The 16,912-nt window shown below is 39.8% G+C and overlaps 2 protein-coding genes across 2 annotated transcripts; both read right to left on the reverse strand.

The window, feature by feature from the left end:
• Nucleotides 1-88: 88 nt before the first annotated feature.
• On the reverse strand, nt 89-9,990 carry tyk2 (tyrosine kinase 2). Its single transcript, XM_069674346.1, has 24 exons — nt 9,885-9,990; nt 9,190-9,392; nt 8,938-9,061; nt 8,296-8,428; nt 8,033-8,196; nt 7,386-7,764; nt 7,083-7,268; nt 6,616-6,773; nt 6,404-6,521; nt 6,122-6,305; nt 5,902-6,020; nt 5,647-5,817; nt 5,476-5,563; nt 5,148-5,275; nt 4,682-4,817; nt 3,529-3,680; nt 3,278-3,428; nt 3,096-3,187; nt 2,820-3,009; nt 2,360-2,478; nt 1,839-2,011; nt 1,635-1,752; nt 1,418-1,537; nt 89-1,317 (listed from the first exon to the last, which is right to left on the reverse strand). The coding sequence occupies exons 2-24, from the start codon at nt 9,371-9,373 to the stop codon at nt 1,174-1,176; spliced, it is 3,531 nt and encodes a 1,176-aa protein (XP_069530447.1). The 5' UTR covers nt 9,374-9,392; nt 9,885-9,990; the 3' UTR covers nt 89-1,173.
• Nucleotides 9,991-11,889: 1,899 nt separating this feature from the next.
• On the reverse strand, nt 11,890-16,326 carry LOC138602785 (hsp90 co-chaperone Cdc37). The gene is made up of 8 exons (XM_069674351.1): nt 15,990-16,326; nt 15,385-15,666; nt 14,753-14,858; nt 14,541-14,656; nt 14,216-14,338; nt 13,531-13,713; nt 13,370-13,441; nt 11,890-13,227 (listed from the first exon to the last, which is right to left on the reverse strand). Exons 1-8 carry the CDS (start codon nt 16,095-16,097, stop codon nt 13,087-13,089), a joined length of 1,131 nt encoding a protein of 376 aa, XP_069530452.1. The 5' UTR covers nt 16,098-16,326; the 3' UTR covers nt 11,890-13,086.
• Between the last annotated feature and the right edge of the window lie 586 nt (nt 16,327-16,912).

Below are 16,912 nucleotides of genomic sequence, written 5' to 3' on the forward strand. Positions count from 1 at the left end.
GGACCAGATATTCAGATTTGGGCAGAGGAGATGACGAGACTACATAATGACTTATATAAAATACTTCTTAAAAAAATGCGTCCAGCCATATGCATGATGTTGGTTTATTTGAAAATTTGCTACTTCCATGTTATATTTTGTATTATTTCAAAAAGTATATAGTTCATTAAATGTTTGAGGGATGTAGGAAAACAGAGGCTAGCCTTTCAGACGTCTCTACCCTGAGGTAAAATAGAAGAATTACACATCCTTGGCATAATAGTTTCCTTTTTAATGGTATTATTATTTCACATTTTTATTCTGTAACCATTTATATAGTTATTCATAGCCTTTATAGTTAGAGCAGCAGATCAGTTGTTTATCAGAGTCTACAGATGGAATTATTGAGGGTTTTATTTTAGTAGTTGAATATGCTTCTCCAAAATGCAAGAACATCCAGAATAGCAAATTCTATGATAAAGTATATGCAAAGTCACAGTAATTCTTGACTGGACAGTAATAGCCTGCATCAGCTGATAAGGATATAATCCACACTGTTTTTGAAGGATACATAGACCTTTCTTGGTTGACCATGTAAAATGTCTGAGGAAATGTTGCGTAAAGGTTGCTTTGCTACAGTATATCCCTAAGCCAGTCCTCAGTAAATTCCCATCAACAGATGTACCTGTGTTGCATAAAGGACGTTTGGCTTCACAGATCTTATCAGCGCATTTTGTAAAACATTTTATACACTGTTTGACAGGTAAATCTGTGAGCATGTGAAAAATGCTTTAATATATTGTTATTTTGTTCTTTTTGTTTATATAAAATAAACCCAAATTGAACAGAGGTCAAAAAACATATAAATATACAAAAATAAACCAAAATGAAAGACAGTATTCCAGCCTTGCAGAAATTGTTAATTCTTATGGTTATATATGCAAACGTAAAACATTTTTAAAAACAAAAGCTGACATTAAGTGGCTGCACCTTTCCTCATGTTGTTCAATTCTACAGTTAAGAGAAAAAGTCTGTATTCATATATTATGTGAGGATACAAGTGTGTTCAGAAAGAAAGAAACAGTATAAGACTATTATTCAAATGGAGGCAGCAGGCAAACACATTATTGGCTACATATGTATGGATGCTACAGTGGCAAAGTGATGTAGACCAGTAGATCTTCAGAGTCCTTATCAGCAAATATGAGCCGAAGAAAAGTTTATATTGGACTGCCAGTCATATTTTTGGCGAATAGCCTCAAACTTTTGGATGAGGGATTCGAAGGATGGCCGTTCTGCAGGCTCTGCAGCCCAACACTGCTCCATTAACATCTTCACCTGTTGGTAAAAAAAAAAAAAAGATAGCGTTAAAAAAACTGTCACACTACTCATAATACCAACAAAATGTCAATTTTAGTTAAATGGCATGTTATGTTACCTCATGCGGGCATTCTTTGGGACAAGGCAAACGGCGCCGTTTCTCCAACAGTTTTATGAGTACCATGACTGTCATCTGTCCTTGGGTCGCCTCCATCATCGTCATCATTTCAAAGAACTTCTACAAAAAAAACAAAAAGAGAATATTGTGCATTGAGATAGGGATATTAAAATAGTCTAATTAGTCTCACATACAGATATATGCAGTTTATACGTACTGTTGGAGGGCTTTGGCGGTGTACACAGCGGGTCAGGATCTCATACAACGTAACGCCAAAGGACCAAATGTCAGAGGAAAAGGAAAATTTACTCTCCTTCAAGCACTCAATGGCGTACCTGTACAGTACATAAAAATACAGTTTAGTGGCTAATGTCATGGAGAAAAACATTGAATAACACTGTTTAGTGCTGCATGAGTTTACCAGAACACTGGACTGTCCCCATCCTCACGGACACGATAGTAGATCTCGCCTTCAGGGATGTATTTGGTCAAACCAAAGTCTCCGATCTTTACCAAGTTCTCATTTTCAACCAAGACATTACGGGCAGCAAGGTCTCGATGGATGTATCGCTTAGAGTGCAAGTACTCCATTCCCTTTGGAAGAAACAACAGGAACCTCCTTATTTTATTTTAATGCCAACAGCATCAGCATCAGCTAGCCTGGCTGTAGACTCTCCTTTAACAAGGACCTTCAAATCAAACTTTACATAACAGTGCATTGTACATTATAAAGTGTTATATTATAGTATATAATATATATAAAAAATATATTACTTTGATTATGAAATGCCAGTCTATGAAATGACAATACACAGAAAACTAGAACGCTACAAAATCAAATGTAACCTAAAGAAAAATCATGCATGAGTAGTAAACAGAAAAACTGTCTAACCAAGCAAAAATGTAGATAATAAGCACAAACTAGAAACCAACTCAACTCACCTGACAGATCTGCTGAGCAAACATAAGGCACTGGGGCACACCCAGCTTACGTTTTGGAAGATACTCTCGCAGACTCCCCAGAGGAAGGTACTCCATTATTAGCTGCACCACTTGTCCTCCTATCAACAGAAAGTGCAGAAGTGTTTTAATCTTCTTATTCCCATCACTTTTTAAAAGGCAACAGTGGCCTGTTGTCTGTCCTGGTGCTGAAGAGGCTTCGGTGCGCAGCATGCTGTGTGCTGAAAGCTCAAAATATTGACATACAATAGAAGCACAGTTGCACTTCGAATAGATTTTCAATATCTACAGAGGAACAGCAGGGAACAAAAATCAATTTCCTGAATCATCCACTGAGCACTGCAAGCTGAAAAAGTATTGAGCAAGCACTCCTCTGCACATGCAGACACTGTATATGCCAATAAACTTATTTAAAGCAGACAGCTGACAGCTGAGGACTCACCCAGTTCAGTACAGCAGCCCTTGTACTTGACAATGTTGCTGTGATAAAGGGACTTCAGGATCTCAATCTCCTTCATCCAGCCATCAGGCACTTGACCATTCTCTTGTTTCAAAGCTTTCACTGCCACACGCTCTCCTGTCCCATCGTTGGCAGGGTCATACAGGTAGAGAGTCACCTTTCCAAAATGACCCTGGATAGAGAACAATAAACAGTGAATTACTCTTCAGCGTGCAAAAAAAAAAAAAATACTACTGGTGATGTGTTGTTTAAACTCACCTCTCCTAAGACCCGCATCTTTTTCAGGTAGCGTTTATGGAACATGCTAGGGTCTGCATCAGGGAGAGTTTGACTTGGGGAAATATCAGGATCTGTATGCAGAAGCAAAAAAACACATTATTAAATGCAATAAGGTTGGTTTAAAGGAAACAAAAGTGTGAGGTGAGCAAGTAAAGACCCACTTTTGATAATGATATCTGTGAGCTCTCTGAGCACAGTGCGGCACGAAGGCCTCTCCAAAGGCTCGTAAGTCAAACACATGCTGATGAAGCTGGCCAGCTCCTGGGAGGACGGTTCAGCTAGACGACCCTTTTGCTGATAAAAGCGCTCTTTCTGTTTGAGGGGCAAAGGTTCCAGTGATACAGTTAGAGGTCATAGGAACAAAATGGGCAGGTGCAGCTTTGGGCTGTTGGAAGAGGAATAAAGCGCCTACCTCAGACAATGTGCTGTCACTCATGGGAAGATCGCCGTTGTTGCAAATTTCAAGCAGCGTGACGCCAAAGCTCCACTGGTCTGAAGCATTGCCAATGGGCGCACCACTTTCAACACACTCAGGGGCAATCCACGGGATCCTCTCCAGACGCTCTGCAGTGCAGAATAGGCATAATACAAATGACTGAAGTTAGTAGAAAGTTAAGGTAATCTTTTTTTAAAGTAATAATCTCGAAGATTTTCATTTAAATAAATCGCTGTTATCGCCGAATGAGGTGACACAATGGTGACTGAGCCTACGGCCCACTGATGAAAGCCTTTGCATTTGCAGTACAGAGTATTATTATGGACTGGGTGTCTGTGGCAACATTCATGGAAAAAATCACAAGCGGCGCCCAGTTAGTGACACGTTTTTCCATCACCCAGCAGTGGTTGGTCTACCAGAGAGGGTAGGCGGAGCTAAGCGGTTGCTTTTCCAGGTCTGTTGCGAGTAAACAGTAATCTACTATGGCTGAACAAACAAAGAAAAGATCGATGACTACAGATATAACTTCAAAAATAAGTGAAAATCCACAAATTCGACGCTCAGATGAAGGCAAACAGTCTAAAAAGGAAAGCGACCGTCAGCTAGGAAATCAGGAGTTACAATCATAACAAAGGGATCCAGCCGTAGACGCCTGGTTATCTGGGACGTATGCGCCTGTAAATGCCCTTTATCACCATAAGGTGCCACTAAACACAATGAAACTAAGAACTTCGAGATTATCATGTTAAGATCTCAATATAACTGCAGATTTTTGTTTAACAGGGTTCAAAGTTTGGAAAAACTGAACAAATGTTGCAGATTGTTGCCAGATTTTTATATAAAATTACCTTAACATAAAAGGTCTTTATTGCTTCTTTGTTAAATGATTCAGTGTCAAAACTAACCAAGGTGTCTAAGCAGTTTAGAGGGTGGGTGTGTTGGTGGACAGCATTAAGTAACACATTGTGAGATAAACTGTCAGACAACAGGAAATAAGTCACCAGAAGTGGTCTGGTGGAGGTTTCCTGTTTCTTAAAATCTGATTAAAAAGGCAGCAAACCAGAACACACATGATTTGAGAAAACCTACAGCTGACTGAATTTGGAAACTTTCTTGCATGGTTACATACCTTCGCGTGAGAGGACATTCAGGGCGATTCCTGGGTCACTCAGCTTGACAAAAGGAAAGGTGCCTTCCTCCAGACCACGCCTCGCCACCAGAATGTTCTTGGCACAGACGTTACCATGAACCAGCCGTTTGGTCTCCTACAATGATGAAAATGATACTGGTGTTAAGTTTTTGGGTCACTATAAACAAGTTTGACCCTTAATGTTAATAGTCATCGAGGCGAAATGTACTTCACCTGCAGCTCATCTTTATGTTTGATCTGAAAATAAGATTAAATCTCCTGCCAGCAGCTCAAACGAAAAACTGTTTACCAATGCGCTGCTGTAGGCAGCTGATTATAAGTATAAGACTATATTGACATACACACACAAACCTCTTTAATATCAATTCATTTCTAATGAATTAGCTGCATTGTCATTAAGAGAATAGTTTGTGGCATGAAAAAACAAAGCAGTATTGGAACTCACAAGATAATTGAGGGCCGTGGCAAGCTGTTTTGCAACAATGAATTTCCACTGAGGAGTCACTGATGCCCTTTCTTTGCGAAGGAAAACATCCAAAGGCCCGAACTCCACAAATTCTTCAACCATGATGTCTGTAAAGTAAAGGTAGAAACAACTCTGAGAGGTCCAGTGTTGCTAAAAGCTAAATGTAAACAAGAAGCATTCTCTTAAAAGAACAGGTCAGTGTGGTTTTGCATTTGTAGTTCCCTTAGTAACAGATGCATGAATTTGGCTATAAACACTGTTTATATGAGTGATTAGGAAGTAGCAAATGAGGAAGTCAGACGCTTACTTTCAGATCCTTTAACTGACACGCCATGCACAAAAACCAGGTGACTGTGGGACACCTGGCTCATGAGACTTGCAGTTTCAAAAAATGCCTAAAAAACACAAAAGGAAGGAAGAATCAGTATAATACTACAGTTGTTATTATTTTTCATTAATGCAAGGACCTCAGGCTTACTAGTGCAATATCTCTATGACTTTGGTCCAGAATCTTCAGAACAACTTGTATCCCTTTGCGGTCGGCAGAGTTATTGTTGAACTCGTCATCGTCATCCTCCTCTCCTCCGCCTCGCACCAGCAGACGTCCTGAGTAGATGTTAGTTCTGGTCCCACGGCCCAAATGCTGTTGCTGCTCATAAACACAAAGCCCACTGATCAGTCACAGAGCTGAGAACAAAGAAAGCTTATAATGGTGGCAAGTGTGTGTCATCACCTGTACAAAGTCTCCTTCCTTGATCTGATGGAAGCGTAGCTGGGTCATGTTTAGGGACATGGAGTCAGCGGGAGCATGGTGATCCTCACCTTCTCTTATCACCAGGAGGTTGGAACGTTCTACAACACAAAAACACACATAAAGAAGCTTATGTGAACATTTAACTTCAAAATACAAAGGCAGCACATGTCTTGAATTAAAATGTCTAATAAACACAAACCTGCTTGTCTTGGAAAACAGCATTTCTTGACAGTAAAGCTGTCTGAACCAGACTTGAGTACAAAGGTCTTGAGGCTCTCGGTGAGCTCCTTCACACTGGAGAATTCTCGATCCCAGCCCTCCAGACAGAACATGGAACCTCTGAGCTGAATCCGAAACTGCTTGTGGCTTGGCGTAGATCCATTCTATGAGCCACAAGTAAATATAAACACATACTGGCTGAACAACTTTTAACACCACTGCACTGCAATAATTTCCAGAGAGTAGTGTGGGTGTTATTTACCTCATTTTTGTTCAGGACTGCTAGGATGATGCGCCGATAGTCGAGAGCACTCCAACGTACGAGGAAAGATCCCTCCTCTGCTGCCTCCTTTTTCAGCTTCAGTAGCACAAAATCATCACTGGAAACACACCACAATTGGGCTATAACAACACACTGTGTTTCAGGATAGCCTGTTTGTGTTTGCATGTGCATGTGTAAAAGGAGAAACTCACTGCAGAGGTCCATGCAGTCCATTTGCTACACTCAACACTACCCTTGGGGGAGCCACTTCATGACAAAGATAGTGGTGGGCGTCTGCAGTCAGCCGGTAGTATCCATCTAGGAGGGAGATGAAGGAACGGGCCTCCTGGCTGGAGTTCATCTGAACCTCCTACATACACATACAGAAACACCACTAGCTTACAATCAGAGCTCCCACCTACAGTCATACAAATTCAAAACATAAGAAGATGCCCGAAGCGTACTAAAACCCAAAGCTCATAGACTCATAAGCATATAGAATTGGAGAATATATGATAATCTAGGCATAAATGCATACTGTACAGTATATTCAGGCACTTTAACGATGGTAGAATGACTAATATACAGTATATCAATTATACTTATCAATCACAAACACATTTACCAATCAAATAATGTACTTTGGCTTTTAGATAAAAGGATAAACAAGCACTCTCACCAAGCAGCGGTTGTCCTGAGTGCTAATGCACACATTAGCTCCTGCAATGGCTATGTGAGTTATTTCTGGGAAATCACAAAAGGATGTCAGTTTATTGACTGTGTTTGCATTCTGTTGGCTGGACTGTTGCTTTGTTTTCCTCATGTAGTTTGCAGAGTCATTCCTGAGGTAGGAGTTTGCCTGCGCCTGGGTTAAGAGACAGAATAAACAAAATGTAAATGCCAAGTTTCTATCTACACTAATAGAATACACAGCATGCCACGAATGAGAACCTCAGAAGATCGAAATAGATTTTTAACAAACCTTCTGACCAGACACCGTCCTCCACTGAATCCCCTTGGTGCTGGACACCTTTATTTCATGTGTAGTGGGTGCTCCGAAGTTATCTTTAGAGACACCCTGCGCATGAGTTGTGCTGGAGTAAGAGCTACTTCCATCTCCGTCCTCTCTAAGTTCTAGGTTGCAGACGGGGAAGGTCTCTGTGCCAAAATGTGGTGCCAAGTGTTCAAGAGTAGAAATGTACTTGTACATGATCTCCTGGATGCCCAGCCGGCCCTTATCCACTGTGTGCATCTGGAAGGTCTGTACAAACTCTGCAAACACTCGCCGGATCCGGATTTTTGTCAAGAAGTTGTCTTTCGATATGTGTTTGGCAAAAGACCTTGGAATGCAGCGCAGGAAACTGGGGAAAAAATTAGATATTTTAATGTTACCAGGATATAGTAATTAGATTAGGAAGGTGAAGCGTGATGAAAAGAAGAGACAATGGATCGTCAGTGTAACAATTACATAACAGTGCAACAACCAACCAGACCACTTAACATCTATGTGGACTAATTTACAGATTATGTGGAATAATTCATTGTTAGTAATTCATAGTTTTAGCTGTTCAGACCAACTTTAAAGCACATGCCTTATGTGCCATATTCATTCCTTCCAAAGTTATTTACCTGTTTTTTTTTGCAGTATCTTGTAAGCTACAGCCTGTTTGCATTGCCTGGTGTGAGAGGTGAAGAACAGCCATTCCCAAACTCTCATTTTTGAAGCGACTCAGCTCCTCCTCTGAATTAACGTCTTCCATCGGCACTACTTCGTTCACAAATTCATATTTCGCCTTTTGTAAACACAAGAAACAAATAAGTTAGGTAATTTACTATTGTGAGCATACATTTGGTACTCTGTCAATGAAATACACACAATATTATACACTGACCTGGGAGAATAAGTACTCCAAGGATGTGATTTCAAGCAGTGGAGAACCCCCCTTATCTGTTCCACATTTGAGCGCATAACGAGAAACAACTGGCTCCTTCTCAGTCAGTCCGTGCCAGTTCCGAAAGTAAAACCTTGGTACAAAGGAAACAGGTAACCAATGTGAATATGCTCATGGCATTCCAATGTATTTTGTGATGTATTTTTTATGATGTATTTTTAATAATAAAACATTTATTTATTTTGCTGCCTTTCTGAATTAAGCTGAATTAGTCTGATAACTAAATGTTTTAAATTATGTAAGCAAATTAGAGTACATAAAAAGCTTTTGTTTTGAAGGTTACTGGGTGGTTTGGGCACACCAGGTGTATCTACACATGAGGGTAGGCAGATATTGGACAATCAGGCAACGGGAAGGGTTCATGTCTTTTGTTTTAATGAGGGACGAGGGGCTGTAGACATCATTGTTACGTGTTTTGTATATTTTACATTTTCAGCAACTAACAAATGAAACGTTGTGCGTGTTTGGACATGGACAATTAACTTATTTTTAAGAGATTTGTTTCTTAGGTGCCTCAGTGGCTGTTTGATTTTAGTTTGAGTACAATCACTTCAGCACACAGTGTCATAAAAACAGACTTACCTCATACAGTAATGAAGTACAAGGCTGGTGTTGTCCTCTGGGTTGAAAACATGGTTTGGACTGTACCAGCAGCGCGATTGTGGATTGTACAGAGCAAACAACACATGGCATAGAGGAGTTATCCCTGAGGAACAAACACAGAGGTTACACACACAGGCCACAAGTGGGCTAAAATACCACATGAAAAGAAACTCAGATATTGTTTTCACATTGGTTTGTGTGGGTTATTATGGTCAAGGCTGTCAGTCTTACCTACGGTCTCTGCAGCTGAGATGCACAGCTGCTCTGCTGTGACTTCTCCACTGGTATGGGACAGATATTTTTCACCCTCCTTTGTCCAGAAGAGGAACACATGGATGCCCTGACCCTGGGGAGGCTCACTCATGCCCAGATGTGCCCCTGGCTTTGAACGCTTTGACCACCCACTTCTAGACATGGTGTGAACAGCCAAATAACTGCCAAACACAGACACAGATAGACGTAAACCACTGTAAATGACTGCTGATCAGCTGTTGCATTGGATTGCATTACATATGGATTAGGGCCTACGTAAACACAAACGGAAGAGCAAATTTAAAGCGACAGCTTGTGCTTTTCTGAAAACAAAACATAAATAAAAATCAGAACACTCAATTGGTAGGATAACAAATTAAAAAATATTTTAGTGTGACGTCAACCTACATTATGAAACAGTGGAGAGGGCTTCCGGTGTTTACATCTTGTCCCTTTATTGTTTACATTAACTGCCAACCACTCTTCATCCTCAAAAACAGCCCTACAATTATTTGTAAATAAATGATTGTAAAACGCATTGATTGCGTCATCGAGTGGCCCAAAAACATGGTTCCTCGTAGATTTCACAGGTTACCGGATGCCATGACAAGAAATGTACAAACAATATTAAAGGCATACCCGTGAATTACCTAGCAAAATGAAAGCTAACTTACCGTTTAGCGGTGAGCTAATGAAGTTACATGGAAACCGGGTTAACACGAAGAGAACCAACAGACTGTCTTCGTTTCATTCTCTTGGGAGCGTATTTCCCCCTCCGCCTACGAGCTTAGTTTCTCTTGAAGTGCGTGAGAGAGGACAGACAGATCCGACACCAACATGGTTGGTTACTCCCTCCTGCCGCGAACACGTACACACCAGCGCGCACCCATTGGCTGACCTTTCAAAATAAACGTCAGGGTACGTCTTCAAATTAAATGAAGCTAACATTTAACACAAGTTTTTGCAGTTAATTTCTCCTCTATTTATACCCTTGTAAAATAACTTGAAACTATATGAACTGGTGCCTTGTTAGGTATACTACGAAGTCAGTTATGCAACGGTGAATCTTGTTGTTTTTATTATTCAATTCTAGCATAAAGAGGATCTCACAATTGGCTCTAAATTATTATACTTTTTACTTCAATCCGTTTAAGTGTTCCTATTTCCTCTACAGATTATTATCACATTAAAAACCACAGTTAAAGTATACATATACATTAAAAGTGGTGGTTTGTGACTATGAAAGTTCAAATGAAGTATCACTACATTTTTGTGATGTTTCAGCTTCACTTGTGCAAGCTCTAGCAAATTTATATTTTCAAGATTTCAAATTAAGTTTTAGCTAATTGGTTACTTCATTCCCTCCTATCTTTTTGTCCTTGTTCCATTTGAATAGTCTAAATGCATTGACTGTTTGTCATTTTGCACTTTGAATTGAATTACACTAAAGTTGTTTGGTCCACCCCCTTTCACCACTTCTAATTCCCCTGCTTACCTCGCAAAGCAAAGGTCTACAAGGTCTGTTAAAGGGATCATGCTTATGTCATGAATATTTTATCACAAGGCCACATGACAGTAGAAATAGATGTGATAAAAGTGCCTATTTCAACAGTGCATGGCAGACACAAGCAGGGCTGTTGGTGCACGTGGCTGCTTGGAAAACATTACATTTAAAGATAATGAAATAACCATAATTATTACTACCATAGAGTAATACATTTTACCATCACAAACCTTACATAATTTAGTGAACAAAAAGTCAGCCATTAAGTAACCTATTCACAATTGAACTCATTCAGAACCATCCACAAGCATGACCAGTAAACAGGTTTATCCAGTTTTTATGTTATGGTGTGGGTCTACCGCTCATCACATTATTATTCAAAGTGAACATATCAAGGCTATTTCGGACACCTTTGTCGGAGTCATTTAAAAATAGTAGTGCACATGCAGTGATGTCTAAGATAGTTAAATAATGTGTTTGTATGAACTGTTTCTCTGAATAAATGTTTATTTCTATAAAATCAGCTTTGACATCAAGCAACTATCCAACTAACACTTTCACCTTCAAAATAAAAGCATGGAAAGTGAATTAACAGAATCCAACCACAAGTACCCAGCATGTTTGACACTGTGCCTTATCACCTATTGGGAGCCCTGAGAGGAATCACTCTTAAGACCTGCACAGTCCATTTTTTCCACTCAAATAGGATTCCAATTTGACCATGGTTGTGAATAATTGGTGTCCTTGTAAGGCAATATTAAACTGCAGTGTGCTTGCTTTTCAGGTGTATTCTGAGAGGTATTGACCAATCATGTTTGACCAGGCCTTTGTTGCATGCAGGAAACCTCATGTGATGAGAGCTAAAGGTAAAGGACACAGACAGCGAAATGCAATCTCAGAAATATCAGCAATTGTGACAGTGATTTAGATTGTCTCGGACGTTTTAGTTTCGATGTATGTTTTCCAGATTTCTGCTGCCCATGCCAGAAGGCCTGGAATATTGGTGGTCACCCCTAGAGGCTTACCTAGATGTCCATTACTTGGACTTTCAGACAGATGCCCCAGAGTTGTGCATACTTCGGCTATATAAGCCGCCAAAAGACAGGTATCAACTCCATTTTACATGTTGCTGTGGAAAGTAATAGACAATCATGTACACAGGAATTGCTGTCGCCTTCATGATGCCAATAAGATTTTAATTCATCATTAAACACATTAAAAGTTTTTTGGTCAAACATGATTGAAATCAGCCTGAATCATTCTCAGATGATAGCCAGTGGGTTTCCGTTTGAATGTAATTCCACATGAAGGTAGAAAAACTTTCAGGGTTGTTTTCTATTTCTTTAAACCAATCATACACCTCTTGGGTGATGCTAAGATCAGGGTGCAGCATTGGTTACCTTGCAAAATTGTGTGGAGAGGAAACTTGTTTTGGTGGAACATTTGATCGTGGGTGAGCACTAGCATTAAAATGGCTAAAGCCTCGCAAAAGAAGAGCTCTTCACATTTTCCTTGAATATCTTTTAAACCATTTACTGATATATCCAAGCAGGCCTGCCTTACTGCATGCTAAAACTAGCTAGCTTGGAGTAGTTTCAAATAGCGATGGAGAAAGGGTTACATGCAGAGAGCCACCGATGCAAAGTTCACATACTCTGAATCACACTTTTATATACTAAATGCTTCATTAGAAAACCCATTCACAGGTACACACCCTCCATATCGTGGGTCGGGTTCTTGTGAAACTCTTATGACTCATGTTTTTGACCTCTAACTTGATGATGTGTGAAGCATGACACCCACACCTCAAGTTTTTAGACATAACCACAGTACCTTGGTTTTGGGTAGTTGGATATAATTCAACCTTTAGTGAAGCAAGTTTGTAGAACATTTTCTTGTGGGGAAATAACGGTCTCAATATATTGGTTACTAAAGCCCTGAAAGTCCCACAAAAATCTTTGTATTTGTAAATAATATTTAAAAAAACCCCAAATAACTATACGCAAAACCTGAAAATTTATAGAATGTTTTTCAACTATACAAGAGCACATATGAAGCCAAGAGGGCATGTGTGCACAAAAGCTCCCACACAAATTGACAGGTGTATACAAATAAACGTCAGAATACAGCTTCAGTGATGTCCAAACTATAAAAACACTTAAAAACACAAGCAGCTGTTTCTATCCAATCAGCAGTTACTGATGGAACGTACTTGTGCAGTAAGGTGAATGCTAAACCCTTAAGCCTCAGCTAAATACTTTAGAGAAGTTATTTAATTGTTCCTTGATTGGCAAACTAGTCACAAAGGGTGGAGTTGCAATACAGTGGGTAAGTACATTTGCAGTAGCAATAAATCATTGGATCAATGTTGGTCATTCCTTCTTAGTTTCTTCTTGCTCCTGTTTCACCTCCTCATAGGTAGCATCTTCCTCTTTTTCATCCCCATCGTCTGTCCTGGAGTTGGGGACCCAGAGCCCAGACTCTATGCACTTCTTCATGTGAATCTTCGCCTCCTAATTAGTGTAAAACAATCACATTTAATAACTCAAGAACCAAAGGACAAAAATTCACATGTGAATCAGATGACTGAAATACAATTTACTGTCAACACACTGTATAAGTCAAAACACAGACTGCCCTCTTGTTGAAACCTACCGTTGGGTCCATTTTACTAATAACTTCTTGTAACATTCCGATGTCCTTCTCATCGAAGCATTTCTGCATCTCCTGCAATTAGAACAAACCTCGTGAGGCATTTTTAAAATAATAAAAGTAGATAAAAGAGCTCAGAGATTCTTCTAAACAAAAGAACTTACAGCTGGCAGGGTCTCGTACACCTCAACAGGATCCAGCCCTCCAGGTCCCATGCGCTTTTGTCGCTCCTCTTCCTCATATTCCTTCATGGCCTTTTCTATGCGGATCTTCGCCCGGCCCCGAACCCGCTCCTTAAATGACTCCAGCTCGTCATTGAAAGCGTCCTGGTACTGCTGATCGGCCGTCTGTAGGGGGACACATCAAGTGGTATTGGTGGCCTCACAAATTCCAATTGGTGTTTAAAAGTACTGGTGAAATTCCATCATAAGAATCTTTGGTGGCATTTTTGATGCGAGTAACTTAACATCAAAAATATTGTTCTTGCTAACTTCTTACATTCCTAGAGTGATGTACAGGGGTACTACAGTTTTCTCTGACTTCATGTTTCAACCACAGAGATCAGTGATGATCAGTGAAAGAAAGAGATAACCATTGAAACAGAGGCAGTCTAGCTCTATGGCCTTCTTTTACATCCCTGCATGTTTCAATTCATTCATTGGTTACAGTCAACTCAAACATAACAACAGGGACAGAGAACATGACTCTTATTATTTCTTTATGTTCTAAAAATTAGCATTTAGTCTAATCTAACTAAATCCACAGTTCCTTAGATGGACAGGACTCAAATCTTTTGGTCAAACAGGGCTATAAGCAATTTCATTAGATTTAGAAGCAAAACAAACAAACCTTAATCTTGGCAAAAAATTGACGAAAGCAGCCGCGAGGGTCCACCTTGAGGCTTTTTGCTAACTCTAGAATGAACTGCATGACGATTGTCTGATGAGCCACCTGTTCCATCAATGCGTGTTTCTACAAAAAAAAGGAAGCATTTTCAGAACTTTGTACATTTTTTAAAGAACACGATCGCAAGTTGTGGTAAATGAAGAGAATCCCCATATTATATCCCATAAAAGTAACTTTAGTTATTGACGTTTCAAAATAAATGCAATGTATGGAATTAAAGCGCTCCTTGAGCAAAATGTTCAGTCCCATTCAGTTTTGTAGTGTTTACCTCCTCAACTTCAAGGTCGATGCACATGATGACGAGGTAGTTGGCAGTCTCTTCACATACTAGATGAGCGTTGTCAGAGAGGTACTTCTGGCTGTCATCCCAACGTCGCATCATGCCTGCAGCACAGACAGCAATGGAGGCCAAATTACCAAATACCAATACACTGTAACATGCAGAACATAAAGATTGAGAAAGAATTTCAGTCAACTTACCAAAATGTTTGATCTCCTTCTCATATTTCTCCACAAAGGTTTTATGCTTTTGCTCCTTTTGCTCTTCAGTCTCTTCAGCAGATTCAGGGTTGATATTAACAATGCTCTGTGGAGGAAGGACAGTGACAGAGAATTGTTATTACAGACGATTTCTTTGATTCCTCTATAGAGAGTTTCATATCAGATGTTACCAGGACAAAAAGGGGGGTAGAACTAAATTTAAGTGTAGGCAAGAAGAGCCAGACACACAATGAAGACCAAACACTAGCAGTCTTGGTACATAAACAACTCTAGGAAAGCAACAATGCCTGCAATAGCAACTATTGATATTCCAGAAGCACACTGGCCCCCTACATCTTCTGATCAGAGATGATACCTTTATGATACTTGTTACCAGGATACATTTGTAGCCTTACATTTGCCCGTTATGTTACAGTCCTCAATCCTCACGTCATTTAATTGCGATAGAGACTTCATGGTCTACACTGTAGTTGTACTATCACTATACAAACCACCATGCAAAAGACGGCCTGAATTAATTTACATGTGCCACGCATTTCCACTCAGTATAAGACCATTTAACATATCAGACATGGATAAATGTTCCATGTATTCACAACTTTTGGCCTCACCTTGCTGAAACCATCTTTGCTCAGTGTGTCCACATTCCATGGCATCTTCTTCTCATCCCGGTTGTGGTCATCCACCTTCTTCTCCCACTCACGTTCCTCTTTTTTCAGTTTCTTCTCCTCAGCCTGGGCCTTGCTCAGCTCTGCCTTGTTATCATCCGTCTTTGAAATGGTCAACTCTTGCACTTTCTTCTGTGCCTCTGCCAGCTTACGCCGGGCCTCACGGAGGGACTTGCTCATGTCTTCACCTCTTTTCTGAAAATCTTCCATTCGCTCCACACGGGCCTGAAGAACAGATATATTTTGATATCAGTCACAACCAGAGACATAAGGGTTTTCTGTCCACTACAGTCCTGAAAGTATGCTCCAATACTAATATTTCAGCAATAGATTGAGGAAGAGAATACATAAGTAAAATTAGATAGTTATTAAAGAATTAGATGGAGTGGCTTCCTCCAAGCTAGGGTTAATCACCAGTTTACTAGTTATAAGTTATAACCTACTTCCAATATGAGCATTTGAAATTGTATACAGCACCAGAAGACATCACCAGGTAGCGGCTACAGGATACATGTCTACCAATTTTACAATTTGTTTTAAATCTGTACCTGGTGTCTCCATCTGAAGAGGCTAGGTGTGTCGATGTTTGGGTGGGTGTCATCTTCATCGTCGGACACCTCAATGTGGTCCCACACACTATAGTCTATCCTAGACATTGTGCCAGCAAGAAACCAACAACGCAAGTAGCGTTAGCTATGAATATGACTCGGCTTAGTTAGTGGGCTAAACGAAGCTAACCCGGTTACTAAATCAAAAAAACATATAACAAAAGAACGTTGAACTTTTCAGCAATGTGAATTTGCGTTAAATGTAGCGGCTAGCAGCGTTTAGCCAAGACAAACTGACTGGAACCCACCCAGCGAGGGCTAGCAAGAAACTGCTACAAATTTCTAGAAAGAATTGCTGCTGCAAATTTCCGTTTGACGTCAGCACGTCAGTACGTCACACAGACGTACGGCACCGGAAGAAGGAAAAGGAGTTTTTGTTGTTTTTGATATAGAAAAATTAATTGACAGCAGGAAACCTCTTTTTTTTGTATTAACCGAAAAAATATAATATTTCAGATTTATTTTCCCTTTTAATACTAATTTAAATATTTTCCCAACAAGCCCGTGGCAATTTATCTTTTTGGCTTATGTAGCAAAGCGGTATTACAGATATAGTTATTTATTCTCAATTTATTCATTTGTATATTTATTTATTTTGCTTAATTTGTTACACTGCTAGGCTATTTTAAATATTTCCTCTGGTTATGCTCATCTGTATAATCTCTCTCTCTCTGGACAGGATTAATTTGTTAATTTGATAAGACCTCTGAAAATCTTATCAAATTTGACAATGCTTGCTTAATATTCAAGATTCTCAATGATTTAGCACCTCCTATATTTACCATATTCATCTCCCAAAAAACTGTTGGTGACAGATTAACCCGATCAAGAATAAGAGGAGACATAGCTGTCCCAAGGAGAAA

The sequence above is a fragment of the Semicossyphus pulcher genome, unplaced genomic scaffold, assembly GCF_022749685.1.
Source record: "Semicossyphus pulcher isolate SPU_LCO1_2020_fin unplaced genomic scaffold, fSemPul1.0.p SCAF_23, whole genome shotgun sequence".
NCBI lineage: Eukaryota > Metazoa > Chordata > Actinopteri > Labriformes > Labridae > Semicossyphus > Semicossyphus pulcher.